This window comes from Thermobia domestica, chromosome 13 (genome assembly GCF_964235325.1).
Source record: "Thermobia domestica chromosome 13, izTheDome1.hap1.1, whole genome shotgun sequence".
In the NCBI taxonomy this organism is placed as follows: Eukaryota; Metazoa; Arthropoda; class Insecta; order Zygentoma; family Lepismatidae; genus Thermobia; species Thermobia domestica.
Window position 1 is genome coordinate 24,338,377 of NC_137466.1, and position 25,456 is coordinate 24,363,832.

At 35.6% G+C, this 25,456-nt stretch overlaps 1 protein-coding gene across 1 annotated transcript in view; it reads left to right on the forward strand.

Moving 5' to 3' along the window:
* LOC145669146 (gustatory and odorant receptor 63a-like) overlaps positions 1–19,755 on the forward strand; it is a 282,062-nt gene extending 262,307 nt beyond the window's left edge. Inside the window, exon 4 of the mRNA XM_081737490.1 lies at positions 19,603–19,755. Within this exon, the coding sequence (XP_081593616.1) occupies positions 19,603–19,734 (132 nt within the window). The 3' untranslated portion in view covers positions 19,735–19,755. The remainder of the gene's footprint in view (positions 1–19,602) is intronic.
* Positions 19,756–25,456: the final 5,701 nt, after the last annotated feature.

Below are 25,456 nucleotides of genomic sequence, written 5' to 3' on the forward strand. Positions count from 1 at the left end.
AATATACATGAACAGCGTGGCCAAGTTAGTATAGAGTATAACTGGCGTAAGAAGTGTGAATTTTGATGTGGCATTTCAGGTTGTCACTAAAGTAATTTTTGTTACTTTTTCCAAGGCAAGCACTGAAATGGTACCTGATCGTAACGCTATTTGAAACCACTGCTATCGGATTAACCATATCGCTTTTTTCTCTTTTCATCCTTTCCTTGGGTTCTGTGCTTGCTGAGAGAGAGGTCAACCTTCATGATGTCAAATGAGACCAATGCTAAGAACAGGACAATTTTCTATGAGAGGCAATAATTGAGCAATCTAACCATCTATGAAACGATCAAATAAATTATTGTATTTTGTTATCTCTTAGATGAAACTACTGCACATCGGGGAGAAAAATAAATAGCATTTGGTTTAAGTGTTTAAGTTTTGTCACTGAAGTGAATTTGTACAGTGATTCCCCTTCTGAACGGAATAAAATATTCGTATTGTCACAATGATGCAGTTCTTAACGCAAAAGTTACACAAGCACATAAGAATATTAGCCAGTAATTACAATTTCTTACAATACGGTTACCTTACTGGAAGCGGGCATTATTCATGCCTTGATAGAAAGAATGTACGAGAGTTAAGATCGAACTTCCGCCTGATCGGGAGAACAACATTCAAATGACTAAGATATCTTAGCATAAAAGTTATTGAAATGTAATGAGATTTTATGAACTTTAAGAACACTATCTACGCATTTTGAGCAATCAGAAAATATGCAATTTAGAAGCTCTTAATTGGTCTCAAATTAAGTGGTTTCAGTTCAGATGAAGTGAATTTATTGAAGTGAATCTAGTTATAAAAAGGTTTTAAAACTATATATTTGTATATACAGTAGCAGACGTCTTTGAGAACACAGCTCTACCACTTATTGCTAAGCAAGTGAAGGACTTAAAGTTTCTTCTTGCATTCATACATCCAAATAGTTATCCTTGCAACAAACAGTTTGTTACATTCTTAACAGTTCCAAGCACTGATGATAATGATAATATAGGTGGTTCATTTGAGTGCGATTGACTTTGATAGTGAGCTGTATAATGTTCATGTTTTTGTAAGTGTTAAGAAACATGTTCAGTTGTTCTGTATATAATTGGAATTTTCAATATAATAATCAAACAGTCAACATTTCACTTATAAACGTTATATACTGGTGTAAGAAATTAACATGATACAGAAAACAACAGGAAGAAATATGTGATTACAAGAAAAAATGTAACTTTTTTTAATATAAAACCAATAACTTACACTAAAGCCACTGCGACTCATGATGGCACCCTGACATTATAAAACGAATGAAATGATCCTTTGAAAGGTATTATTACCAAGGACAACGATGCATGCTTTGCAACACGCTTCAACATTGCTCGCAAGCTTGACAATGATCAATGACACCATTTCCATCGCATGTACTGTTGACAATTGCCCAATGATCCTTGCTGCATCTGAACGTGCTGCAAAATGTTTCCCTATAGCATTCCACATCTGATATATGGGACGCAAGTCCTGGAACGGTTCGAGTCAATTTGCCGAACACCTTTTCGTTCTCGCGCTATTCGATGCGGTCGCGAATTATCGTTCATAAAGATCACATCGAAGCCCATTGTGCCTCTGAAAAGATGCACGTCGGGAAGGAGTACAGTGTGACAGTAACGTTAGTCAGTGAATGCATTGCATTTAAAAATTTGAAAGTTGTTATGTCATGCAATTGAAGGGGTGGACTCCAAAAGAGACAAAAGTCAATTCTTGTCAATTTTGATATATTGGTTTTATTAAGTTCCCTTTCAGTATCTCCGTATACTGAACATGGTTTCATGCCAGAATTTCATAAAATCAAATTAATTGTAGGCAAAAGAAAACAGCGTTCTTTTCCAAGGTGTCCTAAGTCAACAGTATTCTCCGAAGCTAATTTTTGACTCATGCCTGAAAACAATTATAAAACTCTCGCTATAGATGATAAATTTCAACGCTATCTTACGAAAAGTAGGCAATTGCCATTTTCTTTCATGTAAATTACTTTCCTTTCACAGAAATAGAATGATAGAAACAAACACAAAAATGGTCTCCTGAAAAACTTACTTTTTTGACTTAGGCTGTTTTGGAATTGAGCTCTTCAATTATTCCTCTCCATACAAGAACATCTGAACCAATTAAATGATCGTATTCGATAATGTTCATTCAAATGTTCGTTGCGAGTTTCCACCTCTCACCAGATAAGTGTACGAACTGTTAAAAATACGATTGGGCTGAAAGTGCTCACAAATATGAGAATGTCCTGTACGTAGTTAGGGAAGTAACATGTGTAAATAAGATACAGAATGAAGCCTACGTTAAGGAAAATATGGAGCGGTAAAGACAGTTGTGATGCTCATTTCGTCTGTTAAGCGATAACGAAGACAAAAATATCTTATAATTGGCTTATACATTTTAAAATGGAAAGAAAGTCAGTGTAAGGAAGTTATAGGTAGTTGGGTTGTTGTAATTTAAACAGTGTGGGTCATTACGTAAAATAGTGGAAATCTGTTATGGGTGAGATGAATTAAGTAATTGGAGGTGGAGAATTGTAGTGATGTGATGTGAAGTGAACACGCTTACAGTTTGGTTCTAAGTGTTGTATTTAGTGTTGTGTTCCTTTTGTGTTCTATATTCCACTTATTTTGGTTTTTTCTGTGTATATTGTGTTCTTTTGCTGGGCGTTCTCCTTTTGTTTGTGGGTTTCTTCTTGAAAACCCACATTTTCTGATGATACTAATTTGACTTTATTGCCTCCTCGACCTTCGGATATTTTAGAAGTCAACATGGACACCGATACTAATTCAGTTGTTCTTGAGTCAAACCCTCCTTACACTCTTTCTACGGTTCAAGAAAACACTTTTGTACTTGATATCCCACGCCGAAAAACACCTACTGCTACCTATCATAATAAAGATACTAATTTTACACAGTTAGAAAAAAAACAAATATCAATCTACCCATTTGGCCCATATTATGTTTTTTTTTTTTTTCAAATCGACTATTGATGATATCGGAAAAAAGCATGTTATGGCTATCAGTAGGAAATTATATCTTGCTGATATTCCCGGTATTGACTCCATTACACCACTTGGCCGTAACTTAATTAAACTTCAATTCCGTTCTGGTGCCGAAGCTAATACTTTCCTGGACCACCCCCTTCTCACTCAAAATCAGTGGGATGCTTATATTCCGAATCACCTCTTATATCCTACTGGCGTTGTACGGGATATAGATATTGATGTTACAATGGATGACTTACTTACTGATGTCTCTTGTGACGTACAGGTCACGTCAGCTCGGAGAATTTATCGTAGAGATACTAACAATGAACTTCAACCCACCAAAACTGTCATTCTTACTTTTAATCCTCAACTTCTTCCTGAGGATATTAAACTTTACTATGTTCGCCGTACTGTATCCCCATACATTCTCACGATCCGTCAATGCCTACAGGGCTGTTATAAATACGGACATCTTAAACGTAATTGTTGTTTAAATAAACTTCTGTGCAAAAATTTAGACACGCGCACAAACCCACTCAAATGTCTTAATTGTGGCCAAGCTCATTCGGAAGAAGAATCCAGAAAGAAGAAAGACTTGTCAGACTTACAGAAGTTTACAGCTTGGTCACAAGAACACAATCCTTTTACAAAGTTGTCTGGTAAACTGGTCTCTTTGGCCACTGGGTTTGTTTGTGATGATTCAATAAACTGTGATCAAGCATACGATATCGGTTTGTCTACCATAAACAAAATTAAAGGTAAAAATTTCCAAGAACTCAAACTGCGCAGAAATGATATGGTGAAGACGCAGACAGCACAGAACTCAGCAAGAGTAAGATCAAAAGAGGTCAATATCAATTCTCAACAGCTTTTTAATCGGATATTGTGTGTCTGTGATAGCGCCAGCAAATTAAAGACATATTTCGAATATGAATTGGCAGTACGCCCACCAGCTCTGTTTGACGAAGTTTCTCTTCGAAAAGGTACAAAATCATCCTTGATGAAAGTTTTTGAGAAGGAATCATCGAAGAACTAGATGTAAAGGATGCAACATATATTGTAGACGGAGGGTTTCTCCTTCACCATCTGCCATGGTTAAAAAATTGTACCTTTGGAGCTGTCTTAGAGAACTATTGTACACATGTTCTTAATAAATACGGTCAAAAATCTATCGTTGTTTTTGATGGTTACCCTAGTGAGCCTACCACGAAAAATGAAGAACAAAACAGGAGAGCGGCGAAAAAATCTTCACAAGATATATATATATATATATATATATATATATATATATATATATATATATATATATATATATATATATATATATATATATATATATATATATATATATATATTTTTTTTTTTTGTCAAAACACAGTCTGTGTCACGGGAAAAGACGAGTTCTTAGGTAATAGAAACAATAAGAAAAGATTATCGTTGGCTCTGGGGTCTGAACTCGTGAAACGGGGATTGACTGTAATTACAGCAGAGGAAAACGCAGATGTTGACATTGTAATGACGGCCATTCAACAGTTGAAAACTGCTTCAAAAGTTATTGTTGTAGGATCTGATACTGACCTGGTAGTCTTACTGCTTTGTCTCCTGAGAAAGAAAGCGCTTCTGTTTACTTCTGTAAAGAGAAAGGTGGTGTGACTCCGAACACACGGCACTTCAGGATCGAAACATTGATTGAAAAGTTTGGAGTTTGCCGGCAACTACTTTTGTTCTGTCATGCGTTTACAGGATGTGACACGACATCGTGTTTTTATGGTATGGGCAAATTAAAAGTAATACAAATGCTCAAATCACCGGAATTTCAAAACTGGGCCAGAGTGTTTTTGGATATTCCAAAATCTAAAGGAGAAATATTATCTACAGGTGAAAAATTAGTTTTGGCTTTGTATGGTTTGGGAAAATACTCAAATTTGAATGAAGCCCGATACCACAGATTTTTGTCTTTGACAAAGAAAAGTTCACTAAGATCTAACTTTGACCTGGCCAAACTATCTCCAACTTCTGAAGCGTGTAATGAACATTCGCTCAGAGTATTTTTGCAAGTACAGAAATGGTTAGGAAATAAACTTCCTGACACAGAATGGGGTTGGAGGATAGAATTAATTAAAGAAAACGGACGCTCCAAAAAGACATTGAAACCTATTCCCACATCCAAGCCATTTCACCAGACGAGCTTCTGTACATAATATCATGTTCGTGTCAGCAAGGAAGTGGCCAATACTGTAAATGTAAAATAACTAAAATAGATTGCTCTGCAATGTGTGAGCACTGTAGTGGACTGTCTTGCCTAAGTTCACATTTCTATTCCGAGGAAGAACTTGTAGAATCATCATCCGAAAACTAAATAGTATACTGTATAGCTACGGAAGATTAAGTTGAAAATACTGCAGTAAGCATAGGGGACATGTTCAAAATTAAGATGTAAACATAATAAAAAATGTTATAGATATAATTTCATATGCTAATTGACTGAGGAGATCCAAGGCAAAAAAATAGGGAAAGGAAGAGCAAACAAAATATTTCAAATTTTTATAGTTTATTTGTTTATCTAGAAATTATTAGATTTATAAAAAATAGAAAATAAAATAAAATAATTTGATCACTTTTTAAGAATAAAACAGAATGTGAAAATTATCAGTGTGTTGAATAGTTTTGGAGATAATACATTTTGTCAGAAACGCTTATTTTTAAATTTGGAGTGGTAATGGGAATATAGTAAGGGTTAAAGCTTCACAGGGGAGGCAGGACTAAACAAAAATGCTTTTCTAACAATGCAGTGGTTTATTATTTAAAAAAAAAAGCTTTGTTATTAATTTTTTTTCTTTCGAAATGAAACATAGTGACTGATATTTGAAGCAAAAATTTGAGCCCGCTCGTCTTCAAACTTACCTCGCTACATGGCTAATTATAAGAAAACCCCACAATATATACACCGTTGGAAAGATAATTTTATGCTCTTTAAGATTTATTTGAAACATTTTTCCATATCACAACTCACTAAGGAAATATAAGAGGAAAAACAAAATGACGCGGGCGATTTTTACATTTTTTAATCTTTAGGTTAAAATTGCCAAGAAACCATTGTGTTTATGAAAAACTTTAAGGAATACGAAATTGTATAGCACATTTCACAGATTACGAGAAAAAAGGTGCATGTCAATATGTCCATTAGTTTTGAAGACATGACCTTTTTTCTAAAACGCCCATTTTTTAACTTTGAGGGGGCGTGGGGGGAAAGCTCCAGGGGAAGGAGCGGGGACTTTTGGGAAAATGTTCCATAGTGGTCTATCACTTGGGAGAAAATCAGCTTTACCAAATTTTTTCCTTGCAAAAACCTTTATTGACTGGGACAGCAATGATGGAACAGCAAACGAAAATGCAAGCACAACTTTATATGTTGTTTGATAGATGGAGTATAAGAAAGAAGAAATCCAGTAATTTAAAGAAATGCGAGTTAAGATATAGGATGTGGATTCAGAATGTTGTTTGAATATTGTTTAAGGTTAGTTTCTGATGAAGGTTGAATTTGGTACAGGGATGAGAATTGTTGGAAATACGATTGGGCTGAAAGTGTTCACAAATATGAGAATGCCTTGTACGTAGTTAGGGAAGTAACGTATGTAACTAAGATACAGAATTATCATGGATGTTTGAAGTTGAGCTTATGATCAGAGATATAAGAAGATATTGGCATATAGAATATGAGTTGTAGCAGTGGAAATGTAAAAAGGAATTGTGATAGTTAAAGAGTACATTGGGCACAGATTAAGAATAAAGATTGATTGGAAACGCAAGTATAAGATTTTGATTCGCTGAGAATTTAGACGAACAGAGTCACTACTGAGACTAAATCTGCTCTCACGTGAGAAGAGAACACGCTAAAAAAAATATTTTGGTCAGTATTTCAGAATTCAAATAAATAAATATTTATACAACGCTCAAAATAAAACTCACATATGCTACGTCATGAAGATGAACGTTTAAAAATAATCAAATAAAATCACAGTTAGTTTTCATAATTAAAATGAATGGTTTAACAATAACATGCTGAACGTATTTCAAATGCAGTAAATGTATAACAAATAGGAGTACCCAGAACTTTTTATATGGGTGGGTGAGAAAGTAATTAAAGCCAATCTACCCTTTTATTATTTCATTTTTAGGAATAAGTTTTATTTGGTTTTCCGTATTTTAAAAGAAAGAAAATGTGACAATTGAAGGAAAAAATAATCATATAGGGCGAGCACTGGTAAATAAAGCAGTCCATAGGATTTGCCCGACTTGTCAGAATTTTTCTTGGATTTTTTATCGCTTGGGTTTTGTTCCCGCTCTCGTTATTACAACCATTATATGCACCTACATGACTTCCGATGTGCATAAAAACACACTTCTGACGTACTGTTATTAGTACTTTTGATATTTCGTTATCAAATGTTTGGAGGCGTCCGTGCCCCACCCAATCGTTTTTTCTAGAAAAATACGAAACACGTATTTCCTCATTTTACGTATACAGTATATGTGCACAATTTCATTCACTTCGGTTCACTTCTTCTTGCCATTGGCACTTTTACAAAGTTGAATCCCTCCTTCGTAATCATGAATTTGTATAAGAACGCAAAATTCAGAAACTTAAAAAAAAAAAAAAAAAAAAAAACCTCAGCTATTGCTTCTACACTATTTCAATGGTTCGTAATTTAATACATCCCTTTCCCAAGCATGGTTGCGGCATTGATTAAACGTAATGTTCTTGTATTAAATACATTTATTTTAAATATAACTAACAAGACACGGTACCCAGGTGTAACACGCCGATTGTAATAACATTGCACAGACATAAAGAACCTCGAAAAAAAAGCGGCACGTATTTATTTATGTCGGCCAACAAGCGCATTGAAAGGGACAAATAGGGGCATAAAAATGGAGTGAAAATGAGATTATGTGGAATATTGCGAGAACGAGAAGAGATATCGGAATGAGTTACATGTACGAAATACTACCCATAGTCGACGCAATTCAATGAGGTAGAATGCACCCATGAGAAGAGAGCAGAACATCCGGAAATGGACCAATCACGTGTACAACATTGTCACAATGTGTTACGGAAATGAGCGAAAAGGGTGATAAGGAGCAGGGAGAAAAAACAAACGAAAACAGAAAATACGTGTTTTTGCTTTGGGTGCATACATCACCCATATGCGGGGGGGGGGGGACGCAGATTTATCTCAATGCACGAAGATGGGATAACACGCAGGAAGGATGCAAACGCCGTTCGCATAGGCAGCCAACGAAACAGTACTACGCAGTGAGACAGTACTGCGATTGCATATATCGGGTAATGGATCAAAAGTTCATAGCACAGTAGAATGTAATAGCAGGTGGTCCACATGTTTAAGATAAACAGCAACATTAATATCAGTACCACACATGAGTATCACTACGAAGATACGCGTACAACACAACAGTAATAGTAACAATTTTGTTTTTGTGCTACTACTGCCCCCACACATTTTCGTTTCCAACATCCATGTCATCGTTGTTGTCATTACACGATATATGCAACCCACTGCGCAGTGCTGTCTCGCTGGCTGTCTATATGAACGGTATTTGCATCCTTCCTGCGTGTTATTCCATCTTCGGGCATTGAGATAAATCTGCGTGTCTTTCGCATGGGCAACATATGCACCCAAAGCAAAAACATGTATTTTCTGTTTTCTTCTTTCTTCCTGCTCCTTATTCCCCTCTTCGCTCATTTCCGTAACACATTGTGACAATGTTGTACACGTGATTAGTCCATTTTCGGATGTTCTGCTCTCTTCTCATGGGTGAGTTCTACCTCATTGAATTGCGTCGACTATGGGTAGTATTTCGTACATTTAAACTTTTCCGATATCTCTTTTCGTTCTCGCTATATTCCATATAATCTCATTTTGACCCCATTTTTATGCCCCTATTTGACCCTTTCAGTGTGCTTGTTGGCCGATATAAATAAATACGTGCCGCTTCTTTTTCGATGTTCTTTATGCCTGTGCAATGTTATCACAATCGGCGTGTTACACCTTGGTACCCTGCGTTGTAAGTTTCTCATTAATTTCAATTAAGTTGTTTTTCAAAGATCCTCTAAAATTTTAGTGACGCACTATGGGCTATAAGCCATTAACTTCTGTGGCCACCCGTGCTACAAACTACAGATTAAATATTCGATAAAGCATTTCAGTAGTATGTAGTTGCCACAATACTATTATGAACGTATTTTTTCCAACGGTAACAGTTATGTTAGTACTGCTAAAATTATTATTAATAATGATAACGAGTAAGAAGTAGTTACTTACGAGTTTGATAACTATTTGCTACAGAAATACTCGGATACAATAAATATATGTGTAAAAATAATTTACTTCAAAATACCACAAGTAAAGCACAATTTATGACGTACATAACTAAAACACAATATTATGTTACTAATATGAGGTCAATGGTGTGGAAATAGAGAAAAACAGATGTTATGAGAGATCTGGGAATCACATTTGGTAGGAAGTTAAAATTTTGTCATCATAGAAATATATCATGGAAAGAGCAGGAAATAACAATAGGCTTCATTTATATATTTATTTATTATTTCACAACGATAGAATATGTATTTATACAAATTACTTGTGAGAACTAAGGTTCTGTAATATGAAACACTATATCTAAAACTTTAAATAACAGATTGACAGTATTCTTGGCACGTACCCGATGGTAGTGCCACAAGAGATTTTTAGGTCCAGTGCCGTTTAAGACTTGTGCCGCGAAATGATTTTTAGGACTTGTGCCGTTTAGGACTTCTGCCTTTTAGGACTTGTGCCGCGTCCCCAAACATACAAGTACTTTTTATTAGCTAATATTCATTCATATGATATATTAACTATGAATATATTTCAACAATGTCTGAAAGTCTTAGAGAGGTAACCTCGAGAAACACTTTTCTTTCTGACGTGATGGTAATTCCTCGATTGGAATTCAAAGTAAGTTAGTTTTCTTTATAATACATTTCATGTATAACCATTGACCTTGGTAAATATTATAAGCAGATAGGACTTAACTTTAAATAAATGCATTGACAAAGTAAATGTTGCATTTTTGGATTTGGATTAGAGTTTAGAATCCCTTTCAATGCCGGGGTTACATCAGATGTGTACCTACAGTTTAATCTGGAATCCGAACCGTAGGAGCTCCCAGCAGGAGGCAAAATTAATATAAATGTTATAATGAATGTGTGGTCTTTCAGTGTAATGATATTATCTTATGGTTGTAAGCGTATGAACATATATAATCAAGTTGAAACAAATAGTAATTTACCTTCCATTCCAATTATTATATTAAAATGTATAGAAGGCGGGCTAACAGAATGATTTCGTTTAGTGTTAGATCCCACGCTTTTGCTCCTTGGGCTATAGGAGATAGTGAATTATTGTGATTTTTTTTTTTGCTCTCCCACCGGAAATGGAACCTCGGACCATATTTACCAAAGTCACGGTAGTCATTAGACTTTTTTTCTGGGATAGACCAGCAGGGAGGACGTAAGTGCTAAGTGAAATCAATCAAATTGTTATTACAGATCCACATTTTATTAAAAGCTTCAATCGTTTGTCATGAAAATAAAACGTGATATTACTTTCCCTACACATAAATGTATAGTAAGCAGATGTCACATGATCACCAAACACAAGTTTATTTTGATATATACAGCTCTGTTACTCTGATAGCTTACTGCGTCTTACATTAGATTTATCACTTTGGTAAGTATATTCTGACGAACACGTGTAGTCATAGTTCAAAAGTCGGAATACCTGAGAAGGTTAATTTGAAAACCAAACATTTTCATCTTCAATATTTTAGACAATTTGCAATTAAATTTTTTCAATCTTTGAGATGAAGTGTTCTACAATTGTTAAAGGAGCAGTTCGAGTTAAAAACAAGTTTGGTGCAATAGAAAGAGAAACAAAAAATAAGAGACCCGTATTTTTTATATCTTCATAGGCCGTCTTGTTCAGCTTCTACAGACATTTGTTTTTGATGAATCGTAAATGGTGACGTCATGGGTGGGATACGCGAGAAACTCAATGTGAGTCAGCAACCACTCCTTTGTACGCAGCTAATAAACCTTTAATAGTGCATTGGATTTACTAGATTCTGTTTTGGAGTTGTTAGCAGTCTTGCTCTGTATTGAATTCTTGAGGGAAGTTTTTGTTAGTTGTTTTTCCTATAGCATTAGTATAAAAAAGAGTAGAGAGAGAGCAGTAATTACGTTTGTTGTGCGAAACAGTTTATTCCAGACATGTTTTTAGGATGGCAATATCTCCCGGAGCTCTGATAGATTCCCCATGAGGAGACCGAAATAATACGTCTATAATGTAATAAATATAATAGTACTGTGTAAAAATAATGTGCCTCTCCGAATACTAAGTGTCCCTTCCCCCCTCCCGGATTTTTTTTCTGAAAGAAACACTAGTGTGAAGTAGAAAACACGTATTAGTACAGCGCGTGCTGTGTCTATGAAGTGAAGTAGAAATGCCTAACACCTGCTGTGTTTTCGGTTGTAATTCTTGTGCAATTGAAGCTGAGGACGTAAAGTATCTTTTCTTACGTTTCTAAGTCGTGAGAAATCACCAGATCGATATAAATTATGGCCCAAGAAAATCAATGGGGAAAAAATGTACCAAATAAAATCACTCGTGTTCCAAACATCTTGAAAAGCCTGCCTTCGAGAAGTCAAGTTTACTGAAAGAAAAGTTAATGCCAGTGGTGGATCTAGGCTGGGGCCAGGGGCCTAGGCCCCCCCAGTTTTTGAGTGACAAAATTGATTTAAGCTATTATTTAGATATTTTTGAAAGTTTTTAGTAAACATGATATACATATCATAGTCTGGGTTCTGACTCCCCCCCCCCTGAATTTTTACCGTCTAGATCCACTTCTGGCTAATGCCAGGAGAATTATTTACACGCAAACTGAGAAAAAATGCTGTTCCAAGTATATTATTGAAAGGTTTAAAATCCGAGCCATTGAACAAGCACCGATCTATGTGCAGTTACCAACGTACAAATATCGTACAAGACGCAATTGATGGTTGTAGTCAAGACGAGCCATTAGAGGGTAATAGAGACGATGTCACTCATGATTCTGAAGATACTGCTTTAGAAATAAGCTGCACAATGTGAATTAGAGAGTGAAATATACCGGCTTGTAGAAGGAATCAGTAACTATGACTGTTCCTCAAGACATTGATTCATCGTTTAATTTCTCTGTTTCATGTGACAATGATGATGAAACGGGTGATGAGAGTTGTTCCGCGGACAGTTATGAGAAAAAAAGAAATTTAACCGGTGAAGTGTTTTTCGTATTCTGGCAAACTTTACAGATGTTATTTCATTTTTGCCTCATATGCTACGCTCCTGTAACACCTTGAAGCACAAAATTATAGGGTCAGTGTTAAAAATTGCAACAAAACGTGAAAATGAACATACTTATGTTTGGGAATCGGAAGAATTATTAAAGAAAAGGCACTTAGGTGTTGCAGCAATCTCGTCCGCCATCTATTTACATATTGGTTTCAATTTTTTTTTTGAAACGCTGAACTCATGCTTTATAGGATACGTTTTATAATATTATAAAAACGTTTGTACAGCCCACCATCAGATATCAATTTCTACATGCAGATGATATTTGTAAGTCTTTGCAATCCGTTCTGGAAAAGGAACCCGCACTTAGAAAGTGCCACCGCACCTCTCACAAACGAAATGCTTGACACTGTGTAGTATATAAGTCTGCTCTCGCTCCTTGCCCACCTATGACGTCATCACAAAATCTTTCTTCCTCTGTTACTCGCTAACGACTGAACGTATCGCGATAAAACAAACACCATTCCTTTTAGAATTTTCAACTCTACAAATGGAAATAAATTGTAAAAAATGCATTTCTAAGTCGAACTGCTCCTTTAATGTTATAGTAGAAATAAAAGAACGAGGTTGATATATTTCTTTATAGTAGACACAACCAAGGGCGTTGGAACCGGGGGGCAAGAGGGCAACTGAAATTTTCATGGAAAGCAAGATATTCGTTTTGCCCCTCCACTTTCAGTCTGTAAAAACTAAATTTTGTTTTTCATGGTAATGTGAAAAAAAATCTCTATTCCACACTCATTTTTCTCTTTGAGACATTAGACCGGGCACTTTTCCTGACCATATGTTAGACAGAAAGATTTAGGGGAAAGATTTGAAAATTCTCTTTGTTTCCATTGGTGGACATTCTCAAAACAGTATAAATCCTTTAAGAATTGTTGTTTAAGTAATCGTAAGTCTGCAATATGAAACGAGTCTTCGAGCGACATTTTAAAGTTTCCAAAAAAAAAAAAAAAAAAGTTCAAAACCGTAGCGTAATATGACATTTAAATATATTTTCTATAAATTTAAATTATTCTTACAAACAATATGCAAAGTAGTGTAAGTTTTATAGTGGGGAAAAATATATGCCTTGTGAGCACTAACAAATGTCAGTATTTAAAATGTTCTTGCTTGAAGAGGGGACGAAGCGGGGACACGTTCACAAATGTCAGCAAGGACACTTCTGACGTGAACGTATGAGGGAGTGGGTCCCGGGTCCCCGAAATCCTGACTTTCCTGTATATTTAATTAATATAATCTATGCTCATGTTGGATATTGACCCTCGAAAAGATTTGGGTCCCTTCCGAAATAAATTCCTGCGGATTTGCCTAACTTCCGAAGAGAATTTACAGCGAAAAAGCTTGATTTCGTGAAAAGTAGCGGGCGGTGTTAAGTGTGTTCCAAGTCTTGATTTTCTGCGAAAACATTTACTGTCAACACTAATATTATATCAACATCGTAATATTGATAATGACGTTTCCTGAACAATTATTAAACATTTTTAAATTAACAGTGCAAGCATGAGGTGAAACTTGGGACAAGGAAAGAGTAAAATAAAAATAGAGATCTAGATGTAGTGATTTTCAGAAAAATGTGTAACCTATATTCATTCTGAGGAAAGTAGCAACAGTCTATTGTAGCGTTTGTGCAAAGGACTGTAGTAATTATTATATCTATGATCTAATTATGCACAAGTAGTATGTAAAAATATCAGATCAATATTTTTCATTATCATTGTGTAACGCTAACGGAATAATTGCAATAATCATATCAGAGTTCGAGAGTACTATTTTTTTCACTAAAACTCTATACCATTCTTGAATAAAAAGAAACAAGAGGGTGGGAATCAGAAATTGCCCATGCATAATATATATACTACAGATCTTTTTAAAAAAATATTGGAACATACAGAAATTATATATTATAGTATACTTGTTCGTAGTAGATTTAGTGCAGTAACCGCGTTGGTGTAATAATACTTTTTGTTTTGGTGTTCCTCTTCTGTGAATTTTCTTTTTCTATGTTTATTTGCCTTTCTATGCAAATACTGCATAATGTTTTGAGACACAGAGTGTCCTATATCTAACAAACAATTTATTTTCTTCATATCACCCAAGATAAACTAAATCAACAACTTTTTTTTTTTTTTTTTTTTTTTGACAGATGCGACAGCTCTTCTAAATTTTAAAGTAGGGAAGAAATAATTCCTTTATATTTAATTTCTTGGATTAAAAATGAGAACATAGATATTTTTCTAAATAACTTTCTTTCCTTTGAACCACATTATCTATGATTATAGAATATTGCAAGCATTATTATTATTATTTCATCAATCCCACGAAGACGATAAAGAACAACCGTGGCGCAGTGGTAGTTACGGCACCGCGTTCGGAAAGTCCTTAACTGAGGTTATTTCACGGTTTCCCTCAGTTTCAGGGGTAAAAGTGAGGGGAAACGCGGGTGGATGTCGTTCTCCCACTTTCTAAATAATTACAATGGCAAAGGTAGGCACAGGGGACGGCGTGACGTCATGCGTCCCCCCACATTTCCAGATCCACCTTTACCCCTGCTCAGTTCCCTCAGGCAAATCCTGGGATGGCCTTCTTTAAAGGCCGTGTCTTCCTCTTCTAATTACTTCTTCCTTTCTTTCCTCTATTCCTTTCCCGGGTTTTATGCTCGCCGAGGGACGTCATCCCTGAGACACGTGAAGGGCCGATATAGCCAAACTTACTGAAGGGCTCATAAAAAATCAAACTCTAACTCATCAACAAAGTCGATGGTCTAATTACAAATTGGCAAACGTTCGCAACAACTTTTCAGCGCACAATTATTATTCACAGAGTTGAAATTTTGATTCACGTGATATTTGTGTTTGGGTTCTTTTACCGTTGCATCACCAGCACAACAGAAAGCAAAGTGAACATTGACTACATTCTCGGAAGGAGCACTCAGTTTACTAACTAACGATCAACTGACATCCTTTACTATTTAAATCACACAACCTTCACTTACGCCTTGTAGGAGAGAGTGCTGAAACCTGTCTGACATTGAAATAAAATCGTTAACTTTGCGTTACTAAATCGTCTGCTGTTTTTGAAGGGATGCAGGGAAATGCATATGCTACAGATGTGTTCCTTAGTTTGTTCCAGGTATGTCTGACTGAAAAACAACCCTTTTTGGCACATGGTTAACATCATCAAGAAAGAAAGTTTCGAAAAATACAAGTCTTCCTGGTGTTCATGAAGAAAAATCACCAACAAGCAGTGTCAGCATTGGTACAGCAATTTACAACAAAATCCATCTCAGAATTCTATGCAATGTGCCTCATTTGAAGTACAAGATTCCACGAGCACCTCCAACAGCAAATTGAGCAAAGCGTTAGGCAAATTGTAACGAATACCCCCAACAATTCTACACAGGACTTGCCAAAAGAACTTGTTGAAGGATCTTGTGTAACCGATCATGGGGAAAAGTTTGAAATTCCTGTTTTAGAAAATAAAACTCAGCCGACTAAGGATTTCAATTTTCCACGAAATGCACGACGATCTTGTCGCGCGGAATGGTTTCATACGTCCCCTGACAATTTTTACTATTTTACATGTTTTTAACTGTGATTTAAGTGTTTGAAAATGTCTGCACCATACCAAAATCCAGCACAAAACTGGCACTGGATTAATTAATCTTAAAGATGTAAACCAATATACTTCTCGTAGATGAAAGTTTTACTCTCAAGAAACTGTTTAGAGCTATATTATTATTATATTATTATTATTATTAATAATAATAATATTGTCCAGCCAAATCTAATTATTGTTACATTAAGAACATATATTCGTATTATCTTACCCATAGTGGAAAGACTACAAGGTGGTTGCATGCGCATGTCGCCTGGAGCGCTGTTGTGGCTGTGACGTCATCTGGTTTGCAAGAGACAACGGGAAAAGGCGCGGCTTTAAGTGACAAGTGGAAATTCTTTCTTACTTTGTTCTTTTAAATGAGATCGAGAATGCCTAAATGTGCAGTGTACGACTGTAGTAATTATTACAGAAAAACTAAGGGAACTAGTATAAAATACTTTAGATTTACTCAAAAACAGGGGGAATGTCTCCAGAAATGAATTTTAGCTTGCAGGCGACAGGACAAAATAAACCTAAAATATGATAAGTTTTACATAAAAGTAATAAATAAACGCAATGTTAAATGAAATTATAAAAAAGCGATTTCATTATGTAGTTTCTTTTTAATATTAATAGTATGTAATAATAGTACATAGGGCTACAGTAGCTTGTGTTGATTCTGCGTACAAAAATCCAATAGTACGATTTAAAAAGACGAACTTTGAGGCAAGACCCGGATTCGAAATCATGAGGGAGGGGAACCGACAGAGGTGATCATTTCTATCATCATTTCCTTCTACATAAGATATTGAGACAAAATTTTCTCCACAGAGGCAGGCATGTAACTCGAGAAGGGAGGCTTATCTCCCTCGAGTTACGCAAATGGAGAGCATTGAACGCGTTAAAGTAGTTCAGGTCCCATTTCATTCTGGAGGTCTGCATTCCCTGTCGCCTCGGTGCTAAAACGGGACGTTGCACTTCAAATTAACTAACGAATGGAAGGTTCGTAATAACGAGTAACGGTTACAAAGGTATATAACAATGTATTATTGTATTCGCGCCGACTCGTGAAGCTTGACCTAGATCTACTGATTTCACCATCCAATAGAACGCGAGGGTGTGTTCCATTCGTCAACCAACACCGATCAAATTTTGTCAGTGTCGTCCCTCGCGCTAAACGGAAAACATCTCCCAAGAGTACAGTGTTGTCGGAATGGCGCCAAGTTCCGTTTTGTTAATTTTTTTTATTGCGTTAAATTTTCGTTGTTACTATTCGTTGTTACATTTTATAATAATTGTTACACTGGTTAGTGTTGTGGGGTGTTATTATTGGTAATTTTTAAATATTCATTTACTATGTCTTCAAAGTTTGGCAACATTATTGGTGTATTTCAGCTGTTTGACGTTTCCCCAAGTGTGCGCTCGGGAAGCGGCTTCACGAATTGTACCGAAGTTTTCCGATGCATCGGAGCTCAAGCAAAATATTTCTATGATTGGTTTAGAGCCTAAGCTTCACGACTGGGCGCGAGTACTATAGATCAAGAGAATAAAGTATCCACCTACCATGTCAGGGCGACATTGTCGGGACATTTTTACACTCAGATTTTGAAATTTTTGTTCATTTTAATCATAACTTTGGATAATTACATATACATATTTAGGGGCCCCCTCCAGAATTACAAAATTAAGAATGACTGCAGTAAATTTAAAAATTTGGTAGATTCTCAACCAATCAAGGAAGCACGCTGGCTCAGTGGCAGAAGGCTCACCTCTGGTGCAAGGGATACTGGTCCGCTTCTCGGTCAAGTGAGTTTGTGGTGCACAACATCGTGTCCGTGAGTTTCTCGGGGTACACCCGCATTCTCATTCCACCAAACTCCACATAATCATTCACTTGCATTTATCTTTTGTCTTCTTTAGTCCACGGGACAGAAAAGAGAAAACTTATCAAGAAAATTATGTAATTTTATGGTTTATATTTATATGTTTTCTAGTCTAGCTCTACCACCCCTACATCATCTTCACCTACGCCTAGTACTTTGTTTCTTGCTTGAAATAGTCAAGTTGCAATTTCTTTGTTTGAGGTGCTTTGTATATACATATTTATTTCTATATATTTTTAGAGCACAATTGTATATGTAACGTTTTATTTCGTACAAACGTTTAATAATACAGTTTGTTATGGCGTAAATTTGACACTAATATTCAGAGAACTGTCAGTTTCACCAAACCTTTTGTTTAAATACAAATTCTATAAATAAGCGATCAGCGGTTTCAAATAAGATGATTTGTTTTTATAAATCAAAAATAAAAACGATGTTTAAAATATTAAATACGTGCGTCCCTGCTCAATAAAGCTTTTAACCTCCCCTGAGATTCTGACGAAAATTACGTGAGAGCAACCTCTAAAAAAAAACTGCCCAAGCATAACGAAAATATACGTACGTGCATTTATATTTACGAAAACCATGAATTCTCCCTTGAGATATTCTTAAAATTTATATGGGGTCATCAGTAAAGAATTCTCTTTCAAACAAAATAATAATAATAGTCAAATGAAAACCGATCAATGTGTTACGAAAATATACTTGAGCATACATAAATATATAATAATGAAATGCATTAACGACACACTGTGTTATAGATCATTCAGGCCTATGCATACTCGAGTGTATTACTTCAGATGTTTAAAAAAAAATAAAGAAAGAAAAAGCAGAAAATGTAGTGAGTAATATTGGCTTGTTCAAAGTTGTTTAGTATGAACTGATATTGCTGTTTCTTTTGCTATTGTAAATATCTTCCTTTGAGTTCACTTAGCTTAAGCATTGATTACATTACGTTTATATAATTATTGTTTGTACTAAAATTTTTACTTCGTTGAAGATCACTATAAATATAAGAGAAGTTTGCGTGTAAGATACCAGCGAGCAAGCGCTTGTTAAAAGTTCATCTGACTCGCTGGCCACGTCTGCGACCAAGATGACGTCATGCGCCAGAGCGACAAGAATGTAGCACTGCATTGCATCCACCTTTAAGTCTTTCCACCATGATCATACCTATGTTACATCCCCGCGTCTATTTTCAAGACAGCAGTTCAAAGTCAGTTTGTGCCCCAACTGAAAAATACTTCCGACGCCACTGGACACAACGCACTTTACCTTGTGATTTCTATTTAGAATATTTTCGCTTAAGTAAAACCTATCGCGTAACCCGACAAAGTTCATCCCATAGATTCAGAAATCTGTAAAGGTCAGTTTAGAAAAAAGTGAAAATTGAAATTTCACTTTTGAAAATAATCTCCTTATTGCATATGAAAATCGTTCATTTATTGTAAATTACTGTATACTGAAAATGAAGAAGTTTTGCGTTTGATAAAAAAAAATCTTTTATTAATACTTTTCCAATATTTTCGTGTATTAAATAACAATTAAATTGTACCTTATTACAAGAACTTCAAATATATTTGATGACATTATATTTTCTTGTTTTTTATATAGCTTTTTAGCACCGTGGTGACGTACCTTGTTGTATTGGTGCAATTCAAAGTGTCTGTGCCACAAAATGACATTGACTGCCATTCCACGACTGGTGTGACTACTTCGTCTGGTAACTGCACATGCTATGACTGAAGACTACCCACGTGATGAATTGAAAACCATGTAACATTTTAAATAATATTTATTTTTCTGAGAAATAAACATGACGTAAAATTTTGTTTATTTATTAATTACAACCTCATACGCACATTTCCAACACAAAAATTCCTTAATATGCCTTTTCTTTTACAGAGTTTGTACATAAAACGGAAAGTTCCTTGTGTAACTCCGTAATGTTGGCAAAGTGAATTAATAAAATTTGATCTATAGAGCGAAGGTTAGTGTTCATTAAGCCATCTTACTCGTTAGACTATCCGAAATAAATTCGTAGTTTAGTATCAAATGAGAAAACATGCTACACAGATCAATTTGTACCTCTCTAAATCTGGTTGAAGGAACTAACACGACAAACAGTAGGAAGAAAAAAATATTCTTAGAAGTGTGTGTGTGTGTGTGTTTTTTTTTTTTTTTTTTTTTTTTTTTTTAATTAGAGCATTCTTGATTAACGTTTGCTTTTCATTTCCCTCTTCCTTCGCTAAAGTATTTTAAAGAAGGTTGTTCTACAAGCTCTACTTTACTCTGGCAAATTTTAGAGTAATGTGTTTTACATGTTTAGGCAAAGATATTTTAATCACAGATGAGTGTAACGTTCTCAATTAATTTAGGCACCCTCTACGATGGAGGAATGATAGAGATCGAGGGATATGAAATTCAGTGTTAACTTCGCGAAGGTAACAAGTTCACGATACGATTCCGGACTTATTGATAAACAAGGAATATCCAAAGATTGACATTGCTATTGATTTAAAATAGAGATTTGATACAAACATTTTCTTCTCAATAAATATTTGTACCTTCAATATCATCATATGACATACAAATAAATCATAAACATAGATTGTATGTGTTATAGAATGATTAGGAAAACATCAGCAGATCTCGATTTAGAGCGTCAATGTAATACACTTCATTGTACGAAACCTTGTACATTATGGAACCATGGCGATTCATTAGCTGGTCATAATAAGTATGTTGCTTCCAGGATACAGACTCTGCTTTCATATACATATAATATTAATATTTTACGAATAACTTTAATCTTCACTACGTACTTGTAGATAACGTAGCAGTTGTATCTTTGAGAAATATGTCATACAACTAGGTGAATAAATTGTCAATAACAGTGATTCTGGATGGGTTGCATGTTTCTCGGCAACTATGAAATGTTACGTGACAACTCAAGGATCCGTAGATCCGAGAAAGAGAAGTTTCTAACTGTATAAATTGATTACAACACCTTCCATGTTTGTAATACTGATCCTTACATTACTAGGTTTACTGAACAATACAAGTACATGACTATCGGTGAAATATCTATAGTTTACCTTTTAAATAAATGGTATCAAAAATTATTTAACATATCGCAGAAAAAACTCTACGCAAACTAACTACACTTTTCCTCCTCAAGAGAAAGATGAAGAAAGAGAATGAATAAGTTATAAAATTGATCAAATAAGTATAAAGAAGAAAATAAATCAAATAAATTAAACGAGCCAAAACATACATGTTTAAATAAAGGTCTGTATACGGTATGGTTTGTTGCATTTGTCTACTCTTTTGTTATATTGCATATAAGCAATAATATTGCTTATAAATGATAATATTTATGATAATGGTATATACATATTTACGATAATATTGGTTCCTAATATCAATCATTCAAATAGCGTCCAGAATATTTTTACATCAACTAATACCTTAGATATTTAACATATAAACCAAAAAAATTAGGTAACATTGAAATAAATATATTGTATATTAGGTCCCCAATTTTTAGGTCGTGACATGAGACAGTACTTTCGTTTTGGGGCGCATGCAGCTGTATGTTCTCCCAAATAGAGCTTCCCTTCCCGTGTGTCAATTCCCATCAGACACTATGAAATTTTTGTGTCGGAGTGTTAACTTCAGTTATGTAAAGCGCATGCACATTGGAACAAGGAGCGGCATATATGGCGTTGTGTCATTGTGTATTTTGGATTATTTATTAACCACTGACTACTGTACAGGATTGGCAGAAGGTTCATTTACACTGAAACTAAATATGTGTAAGGGACTGCAATGAATCAGTGGTAGAGCGCTCACCCCTGGTGCATGGGGACCTTACTTCGATCCCAGTTCGCTCCAATGTGAGCTTTGTAGTGTACAAACACCTTGTGCATGGGTTTTCTCGAGGTTCTCCCGTTTCCTCCCACTTTCTTCATTCCACCATTTCATTCACTCCTCATCATCATTGTATTCTTTAGCTTATCTGCATAAACGTGAGACTTAAAACTTAAAGATTTCATTTCATTTCGTTTTTAAATACGTGTAAAAATGGCAGATGTTAAGATATTTAAGATTTGAACCTCCCATCCTGATCGATATGACAACAGTGGTTCTCACGTGGATCGATACATGATTGCTACGTAACTGACACGTGACAACCCGCCCGCGGAGGGAGGAGAGTAAAATTTGTGCGTTGACCAACCAATTCATTGTCTCGCCTTTTCGTGTTTAGTGAAAAGCTGTGCCACATACTGCTTACTTTACTTTGGTGGAGAGGTCAGTGTCAAGTGTATGACTCAATAAACGAAACGTAACAGCCAAAATATGCCACATATGGAGAATAGGTTTCGTGAAAGTTCGATAAGGAGCCAGGAAGTCATCAGACTCTAATCATATAGGAGAAAAAAGCCTCTCGCCTGGGAATTGCTTTGGACACCTCTCGTTCTGGTAGTCTATCAATCTAGAAGTAGACGTGTGCAAAAGTTAGTGCGTCAGTAATGCGTTCATCCTGTAAGTCGACAGAAATAACTCGAGTTGTTATTAAGTATTATTAATATGCTGATGAAATGAGTACAGAAATAGAGGGAATTTTTGACACCCTGTACATACTTGCTTTATGATTACTAACATGTATACTTCTCCAATTTATAAATCCGCGAGCAAAATTTTCTAAGTCCCTTAAAATTGTAACTTTGGCAACAACGGATTCTGAGTGAGAGTAGAGGAGGAAATGAATATAGAAACAAGACTTACGAACATGGCTCACAGTTTGCTCTTTGAAATTCTCAGTTACTCTTTTGTTACTTCATATAATGATACTTTTAGTACAAACCATACCTTAGCATTAATGCAGAAAACTTTGTTAGAGAAAACACACACGCTTCTCGACAAAAGAAAATACCATGATAAAAAGAAGAGTTGTTAAGGAGTTCGTTCTGTATCAATACAACTGAGAAGCATTCTCTAGTTGTTGCGATAGCCTTAGTTGCGCCTTAGTTTTCGTAGAGGCAAACACGTCCTGTGTTGCTCGCGCTTTGGTACTGATTCTTCAAGTGGTGATTTTGTGTGTGTGTGTGTGTGTGTGTGTGTGTGTGTGTTTGTGTTTGTTTGTGTGTGTGTGTGTGTGTGTGTTTGAGAGAGAGAGATTTTACTGCGCTTCAAAGATTTCAGCGAAGTGAGCTTACGAATTGATTTGGGTGATTTCTCCCTATTTTTGTTAAGTGCAGTGCAAGACTTTTCAAAGTGTTTCAAAAGTCTCCAATTGGATTTCTCTCCATGAGTGGATACGAACCACTTTTGAACTTGCACAAGATGCAGTCCTCAGTATCCAACTTGGGGATGGCCAACACATCCGGATAACGGATATTCTAAGAAATTATCCGGTATCCGCTTTTGAGAAAACGGATAATACGGGTAATGGATAATAGCCGGATAACGGATAATCCGGATGACGAATAATATAGGGATGACGGATAACGGATAATATCCGGACAAGGATAATGTACGGATAAGGAATAATATCCGGATGACAGATAATATCCGGATGACAGATAATGGATGATATCCAGATGACGGATAACGGAAAATATCCGGATAAAGGATAATGTCCGGATGACGGATAACATTCGGATAACGGTTGATACCCTATGGAAAATAACGAATTATATTCAGATAATGAAAGATATTAAATTACGGATAACGGAGATATTTGCTTGACGAATAAGAAGATAATTATTGATGATCTGGAAGTTAATTATTGTTTTTTTGGTGACTATAAAATAATTGCGAGATAGCGTTGATAGGGTTTTTACAATTGGTTATTAAATTTAATTTGTTTATTACTAGAAATATAAGATAATATGTTACAGAATATTATAAATATTTTGCGCGTGTGCATTTTAAACACATAAAAGTTGTAGGAAAAAAGGTAACAAAATATGTATGTAATCAACTGTAAGTGAAAAATGAAATATATCTGTTTACAATGCACTGTTATCCCGTATAACTTAGCCTTTACCGTAAAACATTATTAATGAAAGTGAATGATTATGAAGTGATTTAATGAAATAAAGTAACAAAAATCCCAGATAACCCGTGGATACGATATTGACCAGACAAGCTAACAAAGTCTGGTAACCAGAGATCTCTTCCAATAGTCTAAAACTGAGTCATTTTGTCTCCATTCTTTGAGTTTAATTAATATCGTCATTTCGCAACCAAGTCGATTCATGGCCCAACAGTATTTTCACTTATGCATGATATTACTGCCTCAATCTGATCACTTTAAAAATTAAATATGAAATGGTGTTGCCCACGACACAGAAAATATTTTGTCTCCTCTCGAAAATGAGACGGATATCGTGACGAGAAGTAGAGTTTCAAATATGAGACGAGACGAAAATTTTCTGCAGTGTCGTGGCTTGTAATAGTTCGTCCAAGTTTTAGGTCTCAAACAATGTTTTGTTGTTACACGATTCGTAATTAGTGCTCTTAAACGGGTCGGGTTACGTGTCGGGTCGGGTCAGCTCAACTCGGGTCGGGTCAGATCGGGTCGAGTTGTCGGGTCGGATCAGTCGGGTCAGCTCGGGTCGGGATGTCGGGTCAGCTCGTGTCGGGTTGTCGGGTCGGATCAGTCTGGTCAGTTCACTTTGGTCAACTGAGTTTAGGTTGAGCTTAAACTCGGCTGGAGTCGAAAGCTGCTGTTTTTTACTACCTGCCTAATTAAAAATAGCAATTTTCAATTGATTTTATAGAAACCATAAATCTATTTTGAACACTTGCAGCTAGTGTTTTTATGGTAAATGCTTATTTTTCTACTTGTGTGTACTTTAATTTTTAAATGTGGAAGGTTGATTTTACCAATCGACTGTAATATTAATATCTACGCCAATATGGAGTCTGGATTTAGAACAAAACTAGAAGTTCTTTAAGCAAGGCCAAAAGAAAGATTGGATATGGACGACCAAGCCCAAGCAGGGCTGCGGTGGCTCAGTGGTAGAGAATTCATCTCTGGTGCATGGTGTCCATGGTTCGATCCAAGCTTATGCTAAGTAGGCTTTGTGCTGGAGAAACGCCGTGTAATGGGTTTTCTCGGGGTTCTCCTGTTTCCTCCCACTTTCTTCATTTCACTATTTCATTCATTTCTCATGGTCACCGTATCCCTTAGCCTCGGTGCTGAATTGAGGGACCTTAAACTGAATATTTCATTTTATTTCACCAAGCCTAAGGACATCGATACAAGAACAAGATAAAGATTGGATATGCAAGACGAATTGCATAGTAATCTTGCTCTTGGCCTTGTTTTGGTGATCACCAAGTAGCGATGAGCGTATTTCCTTGCTTTCCGTATAGTATGAAAGACCATAATCAAAATTACACTTGGTCTTCGTTTGTAGCGATGAGGCGAGCATTCTTGGCTCTTGTATAGCAT